Source organism: Amphiprion ocellaris, chromosome 22 (assembly GCF_022539595.1).
Source record: "Amphiprion ocellaris isolate individual 3 ecotype Okinawa chromosome 22, ASM2253959v1, whole genome shotgun sequence".
Taxonomy (NCBI): domain Eukaryota; kingdom Metazoa; phylum Chordata; class Actinopteri; family Pomacentridae; genus Amphiprion; species Amphiprion ocellaris.
In genome coordinates, this window is record NC_072787.1 from 27,504,698 (window position 1) to 27,519,566 (window position 14,869).

Below are 14,869 nucleotides of genomic sequence, written 5' to 3' on the forward strand. Positions count from 1 at the left end.
CTAGTCCTCAGACCTTTGCAGGTAGTTCCACACCTCGACAACTAGTCCTTAAACCTTTACAACTAGTCCTCAGACCTCTATGACCAGTCAATTAGTTATTATTGAGGCAAAGTTGAGGTTGAACAGGTTTAGTGTTCCTTAAAAGAAAAGAGTTTTCCTTTTCCATTACCGTTTTAAAAGACAGATTCTTCACTCCACGGTAAAACAAATGCAAATTTAAAACGATGTGTTGCTGCTGGCGAGCCTCTGTCTGTTTCCACTGTGCATGTTAGCATGCAGCGCTAACAGTATCATAGACATGTGTTGAAAATATGCTGCTGTAGTGGCCTCGTTATAACAATGTCTAACACATGTTATAACTCTTACAACGTTGTAGCAACGTGACAGTAACTGATCACAGTAGTCCTTCATTAGCTTACAGGTGCTTCCACACTAACAATGAAGACAGATGCAAATTACAGCTGGATCGCGTCTGTTTCTAATGAATCAACTAAAACATCTAAAAAGTGCTTTCAAGTGATGAAACATATGAAGGAAAGCGTCATCTTTGACTGGTAAGAAATGGCCGAGGACAGTCAACTTGTCTGCACCCTTTGTGTTCGGATGTATTTTGTTCCTGCTGTTTTTACCGTGTGTTCATGTGTGTTGTTACTGAACATTCAGTTTTAGGAGGTTTGGAGTCTGTTTTGCTGAATTTTGTTGGTGATTGTGCTGCTGACAGGAGAAAACCTTCATTCTTAAAAAAAAATCTTGAAAAAACAACTCGTCCCCAGACCTTAACAGATAGTTCCAGACATATATGACCAGTTCCAGACCTCTACAACTAGTCCTCAGATCTCTAGAAGTAGTCTCTAGAATATTACACCTATTTTAAGACCTCTACAATTAGTGCACAGACCTCTACAGCCAGTTTTAGATGTCTACCCCTAGTCGTCTGACCTCTATAGCTGCTTCTAGACCTGTACAACTAGTCTCCAGATGTCTACATCTACTCTTCAGAATTTAACAGCTAGTTCCAGATCTCCACAACTCGTCCCCAGACCTTTACAGCTAGTTTTAGACCTGTACAAGTCATCCTCAGACCTCTACCGCTAGTTCCAGATCTCTACAACTAGTCTTCTGACCTCTACAGTGAGTCCTCAGACCTTTAAAACTACTTGTTAGACCTTTACAACTGGTCTTCTGACCTCTACAGCTGCTTCTAGACCTTTACAACTAGTCTTCTGACATCTACAACTAGTCCCCAGATCTTTCCAACTAGTATTAGACCACTACATGGAGTCCTCAGACCTCTACAGTTAGTTCCAGACCTCTTCAACTAGTCCCCAGATCTTTACAGGATTTTGAGAAAACCTTAATTCTCAAAAAAAGACAAAACAAAATCAAGCTAATTGAATCCATTTTGGGTTTTTCTTCATGAACCTGTTGAGGTTTTCACCCAACAGCAGCTTTGTTTTGATGTCGTTGTGTGTAAAGATGGCTGCCATTTAGTCTGAGCTTAAAAACAAACAAAAAACAAAACAAAATTAAACTGATGGTGTTAGTTAATATTTGGGTCTATCATTTTTGACTAAATTCGTGGACATCAACTGGCTGCCATCTTTATGGCACCAGATTCATGGATTTATTTCCATTTTTTATTATTATTACTTTATTTAACTAGAACAGTGTATTTAGATGAAGCTTTCTGTGTTTTAGCTGTTTGTTTTCACTGAGTGTTTGTAGTTTTAGATGACGTGAAACGCCACAGATTGTTGTGTTAATGCTGTAACGCCGGCCGTCCTTCAGGCCTGAAGACCATCGTCGGCGCTCTGATCCAGTCGGTGAAGAAGCTCGCCGACGTCATGATCCTCACCGTCTTCTGCCTGAGCGTCTTCGCCCTCATCGGCCTGCAGCTCTTCATGGGAAACCTGCGGCAGAAATGCGTCCGCAGCACGACGCATTGCATCAACGGCAGCCTGCCGGCCAACGCCTCCTTCTACTGCAACAACAAGACCTGGACCTCCATCAAGGACTTCATCGATGACGAAGGTGAGGCTGTTTGATGCTTTACAGGTTTATTACTGCTGCGTTCAGGAACTGTTGTGCTGCTGTTAGCTTGGCTGGTTTGTTGAAACTGGAATGGGACGTAGAACAGACGTGTTCTTGTGTGAAGAACATCGAGTTTGGACAGAAAAATTTCATAAGTCTCTGAACTTTGAGCAGTTTCCATTTGTTTTCTGCTTGTGTCTCCGCTGTCCTGGTTTAGGTCTAGTTCTGGACTGGTTTAGGTCTAGTTTAGGACTGGTTTAGGTCTAGTTTAGGACTGGTTTTAGGACTGCTTTTCTGAATATTTGTGGTGAAAGAAAGTGTTGCAGGATTGTTGTTGTCATGAGACGGAGACGGTGGAACCAGACCTGCTTCTAGTATGTTCGGGCGTGTGTGTGTGTGTGTGTGTGTGTGTGTGTGTGTGTGTGTGTGTGTGTGTGTGTGTGTGTGTGAGACTGTGTGACACACACACACACACACACACAAACATGCAGAGGTCATGTGAGGTCAACGACACGCTGTTTGACGTGTCAGACAGGTTGACCAGAGAACATAATATATGTTACATGGACATTGTTGTATAAACACAGACACACACACACACACACACACAAACACACACACACACACACATACTGTCACACACAGTAACACACACACTGAGGTCGAGGTCGGGGTTAAGGAAACCCTTAAATCTGCCGTCAGATGAAACCAGAGCTGCTCTTTTTCTCTCCTCCAAAACACCGAACCGTCATCACAAAAACCAATTAACCAATTGACTCATTAACCAATTAACTCATTAACCAATTAACTCATTAACCAATTAACTCATTAACCAATTAACTCATTAACCAATTGACTCATTAACCAATTAACTCATTAACCAATTAACTCATTAACCAATTAATTAACTAATTAACCAATGAAATCATTAACCAATGAATTAATGAATTAACTGTTATTTCTTCCAGAATTTATTTAGACTTTACAGATTTTACCAGTTCTGTTTTCTAACTAAATAATGTCTACATCAAATTTTTGTCATTTCAGCAACTTTTTGTCTCATTTTAGTGTAAATTTGTGCCATTTTAGCATCGTTTTATATTTTTTTGTCATTTCGTGACATCGGGGACGTATTAATAAAAACGTGACGTTAAAGTGAGTTGACACGGCGAAACGATGGGAACAAATTGATCGCTAATATCAGCTCATCGTCGAACCTCGGACGGCGCGGCGAGCCGACGGGGCCTGATGGGAAATGTTTAGCATTGATCCCCGGTTCCAGGTCAGGCTCTCAGGTTTCTGGGCTTTTAGGGGTCGATACAGGAGCCTGCGGGGGACATTTGTCTGATGGACGGCAAAGCAAACTGGAAATGAATAAATAGACGGAGCATTAGGAGAACGTTTTACTGTCAGCAGCTATTCTGGGACTTTAAGAGAAGGAAATGCCGTGAGAACCGTCAGGATTCAGTTTATTTCAGCTCCTAATTAATCATCTAATAAAATCATCTTTACTGAACACGTCTCATTTAATTAGAATAAATAATTAACTGTTTACTCAGACAAAGTTCGCTTAAAAACAAAACAATCTGTCATTTTAAACGCTTTTCTGTCAGTTTCAGCATTTTTCTGTCATTTTAGGAATGTTTTACGTCATTTATGTGTCATTCTAGCATTGTTTTTGCATCAGTTTTGCAACTTTTTGTGTCATTTTGTGTCCTTTTTGCATCTTTTGCATCAGTTTTGTCATTCTTCTGTCACTTCTGCAACGTTGTGTGTCATTTTAGTGTCATTTTAGCTTCGTTTTGGCAGTTTGATGTCTTTCTGTGTCATTCTAGCATCATTTTGCTTAATTTTTGCAACTTTTTGTGTTCTTTTTGAGTCATTTTTTACAGTTTTATGTCCTTTCTGCAATGTTGTGTCATTTCTGTGTCATTTTAGCATTGTTTGTGTCAGTTTTATGTCTTTTCATGACATTCTAGTATCATTTTGCATCATTTTTGCATTCTTTGTGTAATTTTAGCATCTTTTTGTGTCATTTTCAGCAGTTTTCTGTCACTTTTGCAACGTGTCGATTTTGTGCCATTTTAGTATCATTTTGTGGAATTTTCTGCATTTTTCAGTTATTTTTTTCAAGATTTTGCATCATTTTGTGTCATTCTAGCATAATTTCTGCCAGTTTCATGTCTTTTTATGTCATTTTAGTTTCATTTTGTGTCATTTTTGTGTCATTTGTGTGTGTTTTCATGCTGTTTTTGTCTTTTTGTGTCATTCAGTCTTCTCTGAGTTCTCTCTCCTTCTTCATTGTGTTTCTCTGGAGCTGCAGGACTTTAAACTGAACCAACAATGAGTGGAAACGTGTTACAGGTGATGATGGTGACTGAAGTGATTCTCCATTTGTTCTCTGAACATGTTTGGTTCAGAGTTACGTAACAGAAACTCTGACCTTCGTCTTCCTCAGATGCTCGTCTTTTATTCAGACAACAGAAACCTCCTGATTCCAAACAAAAGCTGCTGCTGCACCCAAACTTCCAGCACAAAGACGACAAAAGCGTCTCGGTGGCTTCAGCCCGTTTGACAAACAGAAACTCCCGCCTTTGTTGGCCGTCTCAAAGTAACCGCAAGGCTTAGGGACGGGAGGCGAGGCCTGGGGACGAGGCCTGGGGACGGGAGGCGAGGCCTGGGGACGGGAGGCGAGGCCTGGGGACGGGAGGCGAGGCCTGGGGACGAGGCCTGGGGACGGGAGGCGAGGCCTGGGGACGGGAGGCGAGGCCTGGGGACGAGGCCTGGGGACGAGGCCTGGGGACGGGGGACAGGGACGGGGGACAGGGACGGTCTCGGAGGCGTCGACTCAGCAGATGGACGCAGATTAGCTGTTAGCTTAGCGCTCTGACACTTAACAAGGCGACAGATTTCTCAGAGAAACTTTGCATATTTTTGTGCCATTTTTTGACATTTTTGTGTCATTTTTGTGTCAGTTCGCATAATTTCTGCCTCTTTTTAGTCATTTTTGGATATTTGGTGTATTTTATCTCATTTTGTGTCATTTTATGTAATTTTTGCCTCTTATTGTGTAATTTTTACAAATTTGTGTCTCATTTCAGTGTCATTTTGCATAATTTTTGTCATTTTTGGGGTATTTTGTGTCATGTTTGTGTCATCATAGCATCTGTTTGTGTTGTTTTTGTCTCTTTTTGTATCATTTTTACATCATTTTGTGTAACTTCTGAGTCTTTTTGTGTCATTTTTGTGTTGTTTGGTGTCACTTTTATGGCATCTTTCTGTGTATTTTGTGTCTGTAATTTTTGTCTCATTTTCTGTCACTTTTGTGTCCTTTTTGCATATTTTTGTGTAACTTTTGCATCTTTTTGTGTCTCTTGTGCGTGTTTTGGTGCTGTTGTGTGTCTGAGAGGAGATGAAGGAGGAGGCGTGAATTAAACTCAGATGCTGTTAATCTGAGTCCCATTGATTTATTGTCAAAATACTTTTCCACTCATCCGTCTTTTATTTTTTCTGCTGGAGATAAAAGTTTTCTTCTCGAACAAAACAACACAACACTGAATGTTGACGTTGCTCGACTAATGGAAAACTAGAGAGTTGTGATCATATAAAGAAATCCATTAAGAGTCCAGGAAATCGGATTTAAACTCAGCTGATAGTTCTCAACTTTCACTGTAATCTCTTCATGTTGTTTTTGTGTCATTTTAACATCGTTTGTGTCTGTGTTTGTGGAATTTTAGTCGTTTTGAGCATTCTGGGTGATTTTAGTGCCATTTTGGGTCATTTTTGCATCTTTTTGTGTCATGTTTGCAACTTTTTTTGTCCTTTTGTGCTATTTTCATGTCATTTTAGCATATTTCTATCATAATTTAAATGTTTTGTGTCATTTTTGTGTCATTTTAACATAGTTTGTGTCAGTTTAATGTCATCTTAGTGTAATTTTTGCACCTTCCAGTGCCATATTAGTAATCTCTCTGTCATTTGTACAGCCTTTTGTGTCATTTTTATATCATTTTGTGTAATTTTAGCATTTTATTTCATCAGTTTTGTCATTTTGAGCATTTTTCTGTGCCATTACAATCTCTTTGTTTGAACCTGAAAGCTGTTTTGAAAGTGGTGTTATCTTTAAGAAAAATTAGGAAAATGTTTCCATTTATCAGCCAGAAACATCCGATTTTAAATGTTCCAACAGTCCTTGAACTACTCGTCTGTGATGTCATCAAAAACACTTTATTCTACGTTTAAATATTCACCAAAAATAAACCGTTTGCATAAAATAGATTCTGTTAAAAACAAAAAATTCTGAGCTTCTCGATGCAACCGAGAAGCTGAGATGGACTCAGATGTGACCAACAGTCAGGTGACAAAAAATCTGAGTTTTTTTTAAATTGATAGTGTGGCTGCAGAGAAACGTCCATGAACTCACCTGAACTCACCTGACAGCCACAGTTTTGCTGCTGTTGTTTCTTTCCTTGTCTGAGAACAAATATATAGTTTGTCCAGAGCTGCTCAGAGACATAAAACTGGTTGTTTTGGGAGCACTGGGAGTTTTTCAGGAACAAACAAAGCGAGAGCACCTCAGTAGTTTGATCTGCTGAAGGAAAGCAGCCCTGACTGATGACAGGCAGGAAGCTGAGCGGCTACAAGACACATCAGGTGTAAATTAGGAAATAAATGGTGCCTGAATCCCATTTAGCCGCTCCAGCATTAGCATCTCCAACCTGCTCGTTGAGGCCGTTAACACCTGGAACGCTGAGGAGGCTCAAAAACATGCATTTCTACCTTTCCACTGCGTAAACAAAACCTGTTTCTCACAGTTTCTCAGCAGCTTGTGGGCGTTTTATCGGAGCTAAAACGACACCCAGACTTTATTCTACACGTCTCATTTAAAAATTAAGCTGTTTGATTGAAAGTGATTCTGTAAAAAACAAAAAATTCTGCACTCAGCTGTGACCGACAGTCAGCTGACAGGGGTTTTTCAGCTTTTGCATAAAACAAATAATTGAAAACATTTTACATGCCAAATAATAAAAACTGGAACCTCGTCTTGTCTTCATTGCCAAACATCAAATTCTAGTGACATTAAAGGAGGAATACTTACTTAAAACCTTTCCAAAATTACTTTGCACTTTTAAACTTTATTTTTATTTTTTCTGTTAAAAATTTTTTTTTCACCCTTGTATATATTGTAAATAAAGCTGCTGTAACAATGTAAATTTCCCCTGGAGTGGGGAGAAATAAAGAACTTTATCTTATCTTATCTTAAAAATAAGTCAAAGTGACTCAGAGCTTGTGGAAAACGACAAAAGTTGTCCAGAATCAATCAAAATTATGTAAAATGACTCAAAAAATGTCAGAAGTCACCCAAAAAAATGTCCAAAATGAAACCAAATCTCCTCCAGATGGACTCGTTGACATGTTTATGTCAAAATATCTAAAAACTGGAACCGAGTCTAGTCATATTTATCAAACATTAGATTCTACTGATGTTAGAGCCTCAACAGTTGGAGAAATGTCGACCAAAGACTGTATTTTAGTAGAAATATGGATCCATCTATATATATACACTTACAGGAACTTTATGGAGACACTAAACCAGCCTCCGATTGAACATTTTGCACTTTTTTCCCCATTTTTAAGCACCAATAATTAGAAATATGTTCTGTAGGAGTCAAAAATAACTTAAAATCATTCTAAAATGACTAGAAATTGTCCAAAAGTGGTGAAAAATGAATTTAAAAATGTCCTAATTGACTTATTTTGGCAGTTAAACACATCAACATAGCAACAAATTGGAACCTTGTCTTGGCATTCATTAAATTCAACAGATATTTGAAACTTTTGTCACATTTTTAAGGGTGAATAATTATAAATCTGGCCTCTAAAGGAGCCACTGACTCATTTAGATCTGATGAACTCTGGTCTGTTTGTGTTTTCCAGACAACTTCTACAAGGTGGAAGGAGCCAAAGACGCTTTAATCTGCGGGAACAGCAGCGACGCCGGGTGAGTTCTACCTGACCTGATGATCTTTATGGGATGTTTTCAACTCAGAGCTGCTTCTGATGTCTTTGGTGTTCTTCCAGTATGAACAGAGTCATGGTTGTGGTGAAGGTTTGATCGTTTGGAAGCATCTTCATCCGGTCTAGATCAACTTCTAGTAATTTTATGACGGTTTGGATTCATTTTTTACACTTTTTGAGTCGTATTGGAGACATTTTGAGATCTTTGGATGATTACTGAGTGAGTTCTGATGAGTTATGAGTGTTTTTATCCAGTTTTAAGTTGTTTCTGACTAATTCTGAAGCATTTTGGGCAATTTTAGACTAAGTGTAAGTGTATATAAATGGATGGATCCATAGTTCTACTAAAATCCAGTCTTTAGTCGACATTTCACCAACTGTTGAGGCTCTAACATCAGTAGAATCTGATGGGTGGCAAGTTTGACAAGACAAGGTTCCAGTTTTTAGGTATTTTGATGCATAGAAATCTCAACATGGGTCAATCTGGACCGATTTGTTGGCATTTTGGACATTTTCCAATTGTTTTGAACACGTTTTGTGTCAGTTTGGAGAATTTCTGATTTGTTTTGATCAAATTTGATCTCTTGTGGACAATTTTTGATTAATTTTAGTTTATTTTTGAGTCATTCTGAGCAAATTTTGATTCATTTTAGACAGATTTTGCATCATTTTGGGCAAATTTTAAGTTGTTTTGTGTAGTTATTTTAGACTCTGACAGTCCAGGTTGGTATAGTGTCTTCATAAAGTTCCTGTAAGTGTATATATCTATGGATGGATCCATATTTCTACTAAAAAATCTGACTTTGGTTGACATTTCACCAACTTTTGAGGCTCTAGCATCAGTAGAATCTGATTTGCGACAACCATGACCATTCAATGTTCCAGCTTTTGTTTTATTTAATATATAAAAGTGTCAACATGAGTCCATTTGGACAAATTTGTCATTTTGGACATATTTTTCATCTTTTTCCACACGTTCTGAGTAGTTTGGACCAATTTTTTCCTCATTTTGGACAAATTTTGATTCATTTTAATTCATTTTTGAGTCGTTTTGAGCACATTTGGGTTCATTTTGGACAAATTTTGCATCGTTTTGTGTCGTTATTTTAGACTCGCACAATCCATGGAGGTATTTTGTCTCCATAAAGTTCCCGTCAGTTTATATCTATGGATGGATCCATATTTCTACTAAAACACAGTCTTTGATGGACATTTCACCAACTGTTGAGGCTCTAACATCAGTAGAATCTGATGTGTTAAAGTTTGACCAGACTGGGTTCCAGTTTTTAGATATTTTGACATAAAAATGTCAACATGAGTCCATCTGGAGAAGGTTTTCATTGAGTCGTTGTTTGTTTCTTTCCTCCATCTCAGGTGTTTTGTGCAGACAGCACTGATGTTTTTATTGTAACAGTGAAATGAATTAGAAAAGATTCCTGCCTCTTCTTTGGCAGCCGTCCTGCTGGTGGCGCCGACAATCAGCCCCAGAAAACTCTTCGGGGCTTTCTGACGCCGCCGTCATCCATCAGCGAGAGCTTTTATTTAATATCTACCAAGAGCTGGAGTTGAGTCTTCAGGACGAGGCCTTTGAGTTCCTTCAGTCTGCCATTAGAAGCAGGTAAACAGTGAAGACAGAAACAGATTGAGCTCCTTTTGGGAGTCCAAACAAACAGCAGCTTGAGTCTTTAGTTCAGCAAATATTTTTCTGGGATGTCGAGTTGGAAATGATCTCAGTGGTTTGGTTCAAACGGAGTCAATGAAGACGAGAGAGCAAAAGTTTTAAACTAAATATTAGAGCAAAAATCTGCTTATACTGCTCATATATACACTGAAAAAATAGTCTGTCATTTTACAGAAATTTTCTGTTTAATTCTGCACAAAAATATCGTAAAAATTCCAAAACAGACTGTAAATTTACAATAAAAGACATTTAAAAAATCAAATATTTACAATTTATTTGTAAAAACTGTAAAATTAACTATGAAACTGTGACAAACGTGCATGAAATGATCAAAAAATTACTCTAAATTAAAAAACAAAAAACTAAATGAAACCAAAGATGTAAATAACGTCCACAATAAAAATCTGTATCTTTAAAAACTATAAATTTGCAATGTTTGACTGTAAAAATTACAGTTTTTGCTGTATTTAATGAGCAAAAATATCAGAATTTTGCAAATTTTAACTTATTTGTGTATTTTTGTGTCATCTTAGCATCTTTTGTGTCAGTTTTATTTCTTTTTTCATTTTAGCAAATTTTTGTGGCATTTTAGCATCTTTTGTGTCAATTTTGCAAATTTTTGTGTCGTTTTTGCTAATTATTGTCGTATTTGCAAGTTTTCTCATTTTTGCATTTTTTCGGTCATTTTAGCCAATATTTGTGTCATTTTAGCATCTTTTGTATCAGTTTTGGTTTTTTGTTTCATTTTAGCAAATTTTTGTGTCAATTTTGCACATTTTTGTGTTGTTTTTGCAAATTGTTGGGTCATATTTTCAAATTTTGTGTCATTTTTGCAATTTTTGGGGTCATTTTAGCCAATATTTGTGTCATTTTAGCATCTTTTGTACCAGTTTTGTTTCTTTTTGTGTCAGTTTTGTACATTTCTATGCCATTTTAACAAATACTTTTCTGCTTCTATAATCGATAGACAAATAAGAAAAATGGTAAATACCTTTTAAATTTCTCCAGATTTCCTCTGTGTAGTTAATTTCCAGATAATATGTCATAAAACCACAGAACTAATTTAGAATGAATCATTAAATAGATCATCGTGCAGCAGCTTCCAGTTTGGTTCCTTTAAAGTTCCTGAACATGATTTCTGGAACGTTCTGTCGCTGAAGCTGCTGCTGGTTTCTGTTTTACTCGTCGTCGCCTGCAGGAACAGGTTTGTGCTGCTAGCATGAGCGCTATCTGTCAGGGAGGACGAGGATCTGAGCTGACCGTCAGCGCTGAGAGCATCGTGCTGACTGACAGCGCCATGGCAACGCAGCATCACACAGCTAGCCCCGAGCTAGGCTAACAGGCAGCTAGCAGGCTAACAGAGCGCTAAGGCAGAAAGCTAACGGACTTGTAGGTCAGTGGAAGAACATATGTGTCAGTTTTGTGTCCTTTTGTGTCATTTTAGCAAATTTTTTGTGCCATTTTAGCATCTTTTGTGTCATTTTTGCAAATTTTATGTCATTTTTACAAATTTTGTGTAATTTTAGCATCTTTTTCCATTTTGTATCTTTTTGTGTCATTTTCGCAAATTTTTGTGGTATTTTTTGTGTCAGTTTTGTGTGCTTTTGTGTCATTTTAGCTATTTTTTGTCATTTTAGCAAGTTTTGTGTCAGTTTTGTGTCATTTTTGCAAATTTTTGTGTTATTGTAGCATCTTTCGTGTCAATTTTCTGCCTTTTTGTGTCGTTTTTGCAAATTCTGTGTGATTTTAGCAAATTTTTGTGGCATTTTAGCAGCTTTTGTGTCAGCTTTGTGTGTCCTTGTGTCATTTTTGCAAATTTTTTGTCTTTTTGTGTCATTTTTGCAATTTTTGTGTCATTTTAGCATCTCGTCGGTTTTCTGCCTTTTTGTGTAATCTTTGCTAATTTTGTGGCATTTTAGCATCTTTTGAGTGTATTTTGTGTCTTTATCTGTCATTTTTGCATTTCTTTGTCATTCTGGCACATTTCTGTGTCAGTTTTGTGCCACTGTTGAAAGGAAAAAGTGTCTTAAGTGAATTACATCAGATCCGTGTGGTGATCTGAGGAGTAAATGTCATGTATTTATATTTTTATCTGTTTTCACCCTCCAACGCTCCTCATTAGTGGAAGCTGGATGACGGTCGGGAGACTTGGGAAGCTTCTCTCTGCTCCTCAGTGAGTCAGACTCGAGGAGGAGGAGGAGGAAGAGGAGGAGGAGGAGGAGAGGATGAGGAGGAGGGGAGGAGGAAGAGGGGAGGATGAGGAGGGCAGGAAGACAGTGATGTTGATGATGGTGTTGTTTGTGCTGAAGCTGCTGATTGGCTGAGCCCGAGGCCAGAGGTCACTGAGCAACCCGCTGTGACGTCCACCACTAACGACCAGCTCTGAATCACAAACACCACATCAGCATCGTCTGGTGTCACCCGGCAGACGATGATGGACGTAGAACACGGAGAACATGGGGAACACTGGAGAACACAGGAGGGAGATGACGTGAGGCTGCAGTCGTGCAAAATGTGACATTTATAGATGCACCGTGAATTAATGACCTCAAAAACATGCAAAATTATCACAAGGAGACACAAAGTGACCACTAAAGCACACAAAACAACCACAAAAACATGCAAAACAACAGCAAAGAGACACAAAACAACCACAAAAAGATGCAACATTAACAGAAAGAGGCATAAAATACCACAAAAAGACACAATGTCAATCGATAAATTAGTTTTCTAATTTATTAGATATTAGTAAATTCTATATAATAATATCTAATAAATATTATTATATAAGAATATTCTATATAATATACAGAATATGATTTACTTGTATTATATTTTCTTTGGTTTATTATTATTATTATTATTATTATTATTATTATTATTATTATTATTATTATTATTATTATTATTATTATTATTAATAATAATAATAATAATAATAATAATAATAGTAATAATAATGTAATTCATTGTTATTACTAGTATGTGTGAAATAATTAGATTTTGTGGTGATTTATTATTATTATTATTATTATTAATAATAATAATAATAATAATAATAATAATAATAATAATAATAATAATAATAATAATAGTAATAAAGTCATTGTAATTTATTGTAATAATAATCATCATCATAACAATTAATTACATTATTATCATTATTTACTAGTATGCGTGAAATAATTCTATTTTGTGCCGATTTGTTATTATTATTGTTATTATTTAATTATTGTCATTATTCTGCTGACTTATTAGTATCATTATTGTTATTAATTGATTAAATAATTGTTATTATTATTAATAATAATAATTAAATTATTCTGCTGGTTTATTTGGTGAATTTCTGCTGAAACTCTTTAATTATTCTGATCCTGAATGAAGCCAAACGCCGTGAATTCCTCCAGAGGAGGGAAACGTTCTCACATTCTGCTGAGACGCCGGCGTCCTCGTTAGCGATGCTAATTAGCCGCCATGTGACCCATGAGGTCACGGTGAGGAGGATTCTGAGCAGCTGATTGGACGAGCTGCTTTAATCTGCTGGGGAGGATCTGTCTGCCAGCTTGAGTCGGTCGGTTAAATATTTTTACGTTTATGTTCCAGATATTTGAATGAGAAATAAACAGGAGAGAAAAAGCTTTTTCTTTTTTGTAAATGCGTCCAAAATCCTCAAAGAATTCCCTCCTGCTTCCGTTTCCACTCGATTCTTTCTTCTTGGAGCAAAGAGAAACAGAAAAGCAGCCTTAAAATGAGCTGTGAAGAATCTGCAGAGACTTTAACAGAATTAAGGATCGTTTCTGTGATGCTCTCAATAAACCGCCTAAAAGTGAAAAAGACTCTCAGAGAAAAACTTTCAGCAACTTTAACTTCAGGATTCAAAGTTCTTAAAGAATGTTTGGAAGCAAGAAGGCCAGAAATCCAAAATGCTAAAGGAAAAAACGGAGTAAAACGGTGAAAACAGCGAATATCTATTAAAATACTGATTTAAATACAGTTAAAAATATAATTTTGTTATCAATCATTAAAAAAGATCAAATTACCGCCAATAAAATATAATTATATATTATAATTATTAAACTGTCAAACATTGTCAGCGAGCAAATTTTTATTTGCAAACAAAATCCAGATTTTTTATGTGAACATTACTTACACTTTCACTTTATTATTATTTATTTATTTTGTTTATTTTTAGGTTAATGTTTAAGACTTTGTTCTTGCAATTTTAGTCGTTAAAATAGGCAATTATTTAGCATTTTTTAATCCTTGATAAAGACATTTTTTCCTTCAAATCGCAGCAAATAACTGTTAAATAATTCTATTTTTCCTGATGTAAATGAACTGAAACTGCAGTTTTAAAGTAAAACACACTGAATTAAAGCTGCAAGCAGCGTTGGTCAGGTCCTCGTGTAGCTGCTGGTCGGCGAATCCAAACACGTCCACCAGATGGCGCTGCCACTGAGAATGTATTTGGGCTTATGGATGTGATGAGGGCCGGATTCTGATCACACATGTAAACTTTCAGGCAGATTATAAAGCACTTCCTGTTTCATGGCAAAACGTTGAAATTCTGGGTGCCGCCGTTTCCACGCCGTCAGACTTTTGCAGAACGTTTTGGTCACTTTTGATCACTCATGCCTCCTGTACATCCTGGCAACATTTGAGCTCTGTCAGAGTTGACCTGTTTGAGTTTATAGCTTTTGAAAATATGCCTCAGTTGGTCCAAAATATGACACATAATTCAAAATGGCCGACTTCCTGTTGTGTTTTTGGTATGGGTGTCAGGTACGTTTTCGTGCGTCTTGAAGAGTTCCAAATACCTGCCAAATTTCATAGCTGTAGGTGACACGTACTGGCTGTAGTTCCTGTTTGAAATTTTCCAGGGGGCGCTGTGGAGCCATTTAGAATCACACCTACTCTGAGTTTCTGGGTTTTCCAGTATTTTTAGGCCTTCAGAACTGGGATTCCAAAGATGGACAAAGATGGAAATGTAAGAAAGCCATGGGTTTGAATGAAGTCTTGGCACCATTTGGGGCTTGGTCGCTAATAAATATCTTAAAAATTACTTTTATCCCATTTAAGGCAATAAAAAAACATTTCATAGTATAATTATTATTAAAAATCAAGTCATTTTATGGTCGA

At 37.0% G+C, this 14,869-nt stretch overlaps 1 protein-coding gene across 1 annotated transcript in view; it reads left to right on the forward strand.

The window, feature by feature from the left end:
• scn5lab (sodium channel, voltage gated, type V-like, alpha b) overlaps positions 1–14,869 on the forward strand; it is a 176,932-nt gene that overhangs the window by 58,561 nt on the left and 103,502 nt on the right. Inside the window, exons 8-9 of the mRNA XM_055007041.1 lie at positions 1,789–2,031; positions 7,969–8,032. Coding sequence (XP_054863016.1) covers positions 1,789–2,031; positions 7,969–8,032 — 307 coding nt within the window. The remainder of the gene's footprint in view (positions 1–1,788; positions 2,032–7,968; positions 8,033–14,869) is intronic.